The sequence below is a fragment of the Sinocyclocheilus rhinocerous genome, unplaced genomic scaffold (genome assembly GCF_001515625.1).
Source record: "Sinocyclocheilus rhinocerous isolate Xijiao unplaced genomic scaffold, SAMN03320098_v1.1 scaffold1488, whole genome shotgun sequence".
Taxonomy (NCBI): Eukaryota; Metazoa; Chordata; class Actinopteri; order Cypriniformes; family Cyprinidae; genus Sinocyclocheilus; species Sinocyclocheilus rhinocerous.
The window spans coordinates 1,915,306-1,922,985 of NW_015633542.1; the positions used below are offsets into that span (position 1 = coordinate 1,915,306).

A 7,680-nucleotide genomic window follows, 5' to 3' on the forward strand; every position below is an offset into this window, starting at 1 on the left:
CAGAGCCGTTGAGCTCGGTAAAGCCGCATTTGACAGCCACAGTCTAATAGATTACCCCCTTGAATCAATATGAAACTCTTAGTAAAACAAAATAGTGATCATAATCATGCTGAGGCTGTGTAGGTTTAAAAGTGTTTAATATATGCCGACTCGCACATATGAGCCGCTCCGAGCGATCGCGTCTCTCGACCGGTGCCAAAGTCCGGATCAGACTGTGTTCGCTGCTGCGGTTCACGTAAAACAACGTGAAACCAGACCTCATTTGCCCCAATCGAAAGCATATACGTGCCATTCACTGTACAGAAAATACTAATTCTGTGGACAAGTGACCGATTTCAGCTGCGAGCTTCAGTGTCTATTTATAGTGTAGGGGGCGGGCGCTTCGGCTTCGAGAGAGCGTTTGATTGGTCAGAAGATTTGATGAGAAGATTAAGTACGATGTGACGTCAAAAAAATTGTTGAGCCGTTTTGGCGGAAGTGACGAACTAAAAGCTTTGAATGCTTATATCTTCTAAATGCGAATTTTGTCACTGTTTTGGAGCACACTGCCTTATAGATAACCTTAAGACTAACATATTGATACTAACACCCAAAAAACTTTAATTTTGATTTCATGGGGTTTGATTTCACTTTAACCTACTACAATTAGTGTACTGTAACATAATATGACATACTTCCATACATGCTATTTTTGCAGTATGTGAATTTATGTCTGTAGACCAGGGTTTATGCAGGTCTTTAAAAGGACTTAATTCACCCTTCCACAAACTAAGGCATTAAAAAGGTCTTAAATGCATAAAGTTTTGGCATTAAATGTTGCATGTACTGCAAAAAATTAAATAAAAAATATTTCTCGGTGGTTGTCTTTTTGTAACCAATAGAAATATCTAAACATCTTTATATCAAGATACTTTTAGTCGAGATGCGAAATGAAGATATAACGTCTTGTTTTTATGAGAATTTCAACAAAATTAAGTGAGTTTATGCTTAAAACATATGAAAACTTGTTTTCTCTTTAAATTGAGTTGATTTTTCTGAACCCATTGGCAGTTATTTGTCATAAGCTCACTTAATTTTGATCAATTAAAAAAAAAAACTACTGCTTAGTTTACTTAATTTTGCTTCTCAAGTAAATGTATCTTGATTTAAGAATCTTGAAACATTTGTACTGGAAAACAAGACAAAAATATCACTTTTTGGCAGGTACTGTAGATGTTATGGTTTTTCCCATATTCTGGTGGTTGGGAGCAGAGAACACATGTGACGTGAGGTCATGTGACGGTGTGGCATGAAACTGTTTGAAATGTTTAATGTTGCATTATGCATACAGCTTCACATACTAGATTTAAATAGTAAGAAGACCTGCTCTTTGTGCAGGGTTTAGAAAATGATGTTAGATTTTGTTTCTAACAGTCATCATTAGGGTTATTATGTTGCTAAATTTGGACTGTGACACTAGCACACTAAAACTCAGAAGGCAAAAGTGGAAACAGCGTGTAATTTTGTTTGTGATTAAAATGAACCCTTGAAAGATAAAGGTGCGATTGAGAGAGTCCTCAAAATGTAATTTTTGTCTCTCTCAACCTTTAATTAAACCTTCAAAACAACGTGATAAAATTAACAAATGAGGTAATGAATAGAGTTAAACAGGTGGTGTATGAACGGGGAAAATGAACCAATCACTCCGTCCTGTGTGGATTTTGAGCTAATAATTAGAAGCTGTCTTGAGTAATTATGACTGGCCTCGTCTGATGGTAAAAAACACTCGAGTGAAGGACAGTCAGGTGGAAGAATAAACAAATAAAGGACATCGAGCTGAGATCCCCTCAAAGACGACTTTTCCAAATCAGTTACCTGAAACGTGTCTAAACAAGCTGAAAATGGGGTGTAATTGTGTGTGCCGGTGATGTGCTGCCTTGAAAAACACAGAAATGTTTGTTATCAGGGTGGTGCGGTCATTTATAGCTTTCTTTCAGTTTAATATCTCAGTTTAACAAGCAGACTGCTGGAGTTTTGGAGTGATTTTATGCATCAGATCAAAATGGACTTTTATGTACATCCTTTTTAAATGTTCCTAGTTTTATTATAAATGATTCATCCGTGCATTAAAGAAATTCACTGTTTGTTTTTATATTAGCATCTTTTCTTCTTTGCTTTTTCTTTTTTTTATTATACAGTATATACTGTTGCACTCTGAAATATCACCTTAAATAAATAAAATGTATTGAAAATGTCATTTTCATATTGGCTTTGTTCAGAAGAGCATGCTAGAATATTACTATTTCTGCAGTATGCAGTATGTACATTGAATGCCATGAAAATGCAACATGACCTGCATTTGCCAGAATATGCAGTGCAAAACTACTGAATACTGTATCCCTCAATGCAGTGTCCTCCACTTGACCTTCCATTTCCAGTGTGACTAAAGAACTGTAAGTAATATCAGCCACCATTTATAACATCATCTTGACTCATCGTTTGATCCAAATGCCAAAAGTTACGACATTTTTACACAAAACTGAATTGAAAATCTGAAATCCGTTTTATATTAACCTTTGTTTATTTCACAGACTATTACTTTACACCACTACGGATTAAACATGCAAAATAGTGAGGTCATGTGACAAGTGTTGCACACTACTGTTTTCAACATTTATTATTGCATATTGCATACTATTTCATGTACTAATTTTAAAAACAGCATTACCCACCAGTAATGTATTCTGAACACAGCTGCTGTATTTAAAGGAATAGTTTACACAAAAATGAAAATTTGCTAAAAATGTACTCATCTTCAGACCATCTAAGATGTAGATGAGTTTATTTCATAATTGGAACAGATTTGGAGAAATTTTGCATCACATCAATTGCTCACCAGTGGATCCTCAGCAGTGAATGGGTGCCGTCAGAATGAGAGTCCAAACAGCTGATAAAAACATCACAATAATCCACAAGCAATCCACACCACTCCAGTCCATCAGTTAACATCTTGTGAAGTGAAAAGCTGCGTGTTTGTAAGAAACAAATCCATCATTAGGGCATTTTAACTTTAAACTGTTGCTTCTGGCCAAAATACCAGTCCATAATGCATAATTATGCTTCCTCCAGTGAAAAAGTCCATCTCCTGTTGATCTTTCACATCATAATCCACCAAGATATTTGTTTAGATCTGTTTTAGACTGTTTTTGCTTGTAAATGGAGCTTGATCTGTGCATATTTCTCTCCTGATTCAGATGAGATGACTTTTTTCACTGGAGGAAGTGTTATTATGGATTATGGACTCTTATTTTAGCTGGAAGCAATGGTTTAAAGTTAAACCACCTTAATGATAGATTTGTTTCTTACAAACATGCGGCTTTTCACTTCACAAGATGTTAACTGATGGACTGGAGTGGTGTGGATTACTTGTGGATTATTGTGATGTTTTTATAAGATGTTTGGACTCTCATTCTGACGGCACCCATTCACTGCAGAGGATCCACTGGTGAGCAATTGATGTGATGCAAAATTTCTCCAAATCTGTTCTGATGAAGAAACAAACTCATCTATATTTTGGATGGCCTGAAGATAAGTATCAATATTTGAAAACGTCTCAGGTTACTTATGTAACCATGGTTCCCTGAGTAGGGAACGAGACACTGCGTCCTCTAGGGGTCGCTATGGGGAACGCCTCGTCGTGACCCGTGTCTGAAGCATACATTGAAAAAACAAAATAAGTGGTTAATCCTGTTAGTTCAGGTTAGCTGATCCAGGTCCGGGTTTCGTCTTTAAACATGACCTACTAAAGATTTCTGATTATTAATTCTCCGAATCATGTATGAAACTGGAGCCAAAACATTATTACCTAGAGTCAGATATGAGCTAGTCAAGAGTAAAGTCAATGCACCGTGTCATTTCAAATTATTTGCAAGGAAAACTGAAAGAAATCGCAAAAGGTTTTTCCATTTCCAAGAGGTGATTTGCGTTCTATATGTGTGTCTGCGTGTTCATGTCACATTGAGGGGTATTGGAAAACCACCGTCTCCATGTTCAGCTCAACAACAGTTTATAATTGCATTTTAATAGACAATTAAAGGCAGGCCATAAATCAGCCCTCACACTTGGCAGGAGGCTTGAATTTAATTTTGAGGCAAAAACAAAACAAAAAAAAACAAACAGTGTTTGCTATGTCAACCCCAATTAACTCCTGCCACTCTATTACTGTACACCACACTTCACCCTGCCATGAAGGCAAGGGTGTTTGATTGTGAGATGAAGAATCAAAGACAAAGAGAAAGATTAATGAATCACAGTGAGTGGAAAATGATTGAATAATGATTATTGAAGAAAAGGTCAGACTGAAGATTAAAGACGACAAAATTAGCCATATTCTTGATTATTTTGCATGTTTAATCCAATTTTGTGTAAAATTGTCTTGTGCTTGAAACAATGAAAGGGATATGAATCATGATTATCATTTCAGGTTTGTTTATCACACTGAAAATTATCAAGTTGAGCGCATTGCATTGTGGGATACTGGTTGTATCTTGCACATTTTTGCAAATTTAGTTTTTTTTTTTTTTAATGATTTCTGAAGGATCATGTGACACTGAAGACTGGAGTAATGATGCTGAAAATTCAGCTTTGCATTACAAGAATAACTTACTTTTTAAAATAGAAAACATTTATTTTAGGTTATAATATTTTACAATATTACACTTTTTACTGTGTTTTTGATCAAATAAATGCAACCTTGGTGAGCAGAAGAGACTTCTTTCAAAACATAAAAAAATCAGAATTACTCCAAACTTCTGTCCGGCATTGTACATAGTATACATAGTGAAAAAATTGTATGGAAGTGGCATTCCAACTAAATGCAATTATCATGCAGTTTATGCATAGACTCAATTATTATGCTTAGCATACAAGAATGAGGTATTTACTAAATGCAAAAAAAAAATCCTGTGATCCTGCCATTTTGATTTATTTTTTTGCTGGCTTGATACTTTCACTCACTGAAGTTCTTTCAAAGCCAGACTTTTTGAGTCAAATTTTGATTCAAGATGCATTAAAATCCTAATTAGCTGCCTGTGTGGCGGACTCAAGTCGAGGGTTGAGCGGTCGTCATTCGGCAATCACTGTGGTGATTTATTGGCATGGTTAATCGCCTGAAGGACTTCAATGCGAATGTGATAGCCATTGCCGACGCTAATTGATTTTCTGCAATTTGCGAACACTTTGATACCTGCTGTTGTATTGTGTCGTGGATGAATCTGATGTTTCTCTGCTTCTTCTCGTTGCAGCCAGATGATGTTAATGGAGAAAACCTCTTGGGAAATCCAAACTCTCTTTCTTTGGAATTTGTGGATGATCCCAACTTCAAGAATAAAGTCAACTACTCATATACAGCCGTACAGATTCCTACTGACATCTACAAAGGCTGTGAGTACTGACAACAAGCACATACGCTACGAATACTTCTTCTTTCAGCAAGGATGCATTAAAGTGACAGTACAGACATTTATTATGTTGCTAAATATTTCTGTTTCAAATAAATGCAGTTCTTTTGAACTTCCTATTCATCAAAGAATCTGAAAATAAAAGTGCATCATGGTTTCCACAAAAAAACATTAAGCAACACACTTTTCAGCATTGATAATAATCAGAAATGTTTCTTGAGCAGCAAATCAGCATTGAATGATTTCTGAAGGATCATGTAACACTGAAGACTGGAGTATTGATGCTGAAAATTCAGCTTTGATCACAGGAATAAATGATGATAACACTTTGTTTTAAGGTGTCCTTGTTACACATGTTACATGTACTTACTATTATAATAACAATTAATTATGCATAATTAATTGTTATTATAATAGTAAGTACATGTAGTTAATTAATATTACTCAGTACTTAAATGTATAATTACACCGTAACAAGGACACCTTAAAATAAAGTGTAACCTAAATTATATTTTAAAATATATTCAAATAAAAAACAGTTATTTTAAATGGTAATAATATTTCACAATATTACTGTTTTTACTGTATGAAAACGGTTCTTTCCTCAAAAATGAACAAAAAAGTACTTTAAATCAATAATATTACTGGACTGCATTGGCTCAACAATTTGCTAAATTGAATGGGAAAATTTACTATTTTTATGTTGTCTTGCATTTTGTATTGTGTTATTCTATCACATTTTACCTTGCATACTTTTACTGATGGTTTTTGAGGATAAGAGCAAGTCGCATAACCTGTCCATGTTGACATCTGTCTACTTCGACTAATTTGTGAAGGATTAATTTGCAGTTTGTTTGGACACACTCCCTTTAACATCCACACAGGATCTGATTAATAAGCCTATTTTGCTTATTATGCATGATAACATTGTTAGTTGCATTTTACAGTAGTAATTGCATTGCATTGTTTTTTCCCTATTCTATCAAATCAAACCTGTGACCAGTGGGTCGTGAATCACCCGTTGAGAACTTCTGATCTAAATGAACTAGTTTTGGTTAAATCAGAACTGTAATTAAATATAAATCAACTTCATTTTTAAAGATCAGATACAACTCCTTATATACATTTTCTTTTATTGCAGTGTCTAATGATCACTGGATGTGTTGCTGTACTGTTTAGTAGGATTTATTTGGATGTGAACCATGTTTTACCTCTTTCCTCGTGGGAAAGTGTTACTGAAGCATTTTCATCTCTCATTTTAAGCCGAGCGGTTTGTGTGCATGATGTGATATCTGTCTGTCTGATGTCTGTGGAGGATTTTACAACTGAAGTATTGTACCGCTGATAAAATCTCCTGGGAATCCCTTGAGCGGTCCTTCGAAATGATAGCAAGATTCAACGTGCATGTTCTTAAAGGCACACAGAACGGTCTAATGACAGACAATTTTAAACTACACATACATATAACTAGATTTTAAGAGTACAGCTTTAGGAGAAAAATGTTCACTCTTTTGGTGTTTAGAAAGTGTTTCTGCGTCGCTCTGTGATTTGTTAGTGTGTTGACTAGGACGGATGTTTGTAGAATGTCCTGAGTGCCTCCTTCATCTGTCTGTGGATGTTTGTGGGCTTATGGGTAATGGATGATTGTTGGAAGATGGATGCTGACAGAGTGTGATCAAACATTTGGACGCTGCTACCTTTGCTCTGCTCTAATACATACCCATCACATGTCACTCTGTAGAGGGTCTCTGGGAGTCTCTTTGATGCATAACACGGACGTTTCTCTGACTGAGAACAATAACACAGGTTATTTGAGATGGATATGTAAACTGTGAACAACATACTGTATATTTCAACTGTGTTCTAGATGACTGTTTACTTTAAAAACAAGCAAATTATTGCATAAATAGAAGTAAAACACATTGGATCCGTGGCCTAGTGGTTTACACACATACTGTACAGTTATTTTTTATTTGATTCTATTTTGTTATTTTATTTTATTATATGTTATTTTTATTAGGGGCACATTTGGACCAGGAGCATGAATTAAAAAAATTATTATTATTATTTTTTTTTTTTTTCAATTTCGATGTGTGTATATGGGGTTATTGTTATTGTGAACTAAAACTAAATGTGAAATACAAACATTTAAAAAATCATTACTTGAAATAAATTAAACATTAACTGAAATAAAATAAAATAAAATAATATATAAAATACAATATAAAATACAATTATATAT

General features: G+C 34.7%; 1 protein-coding gene across 1 annotated transcript in view; it reads left to right on the forward strand.

Annotated features, from left to right (window-relative positions):
• Window positions 1-7,680, forward strand: part of cacna2d2a (calcium channel, voltage-dependent, alpha 2/delta subunit 2a) — a 210,312-nt gene that overhangs the window by 128,937 nt on the left and 73,695 nt on the right. Inside the window, 1 exon segment of the mRNA XM_016557999.1 lies at window positions 5,283-5,421. Coding sequence (XP_016413485.1) covers window positions 5,283-5,421 — 139 coding nt within the window.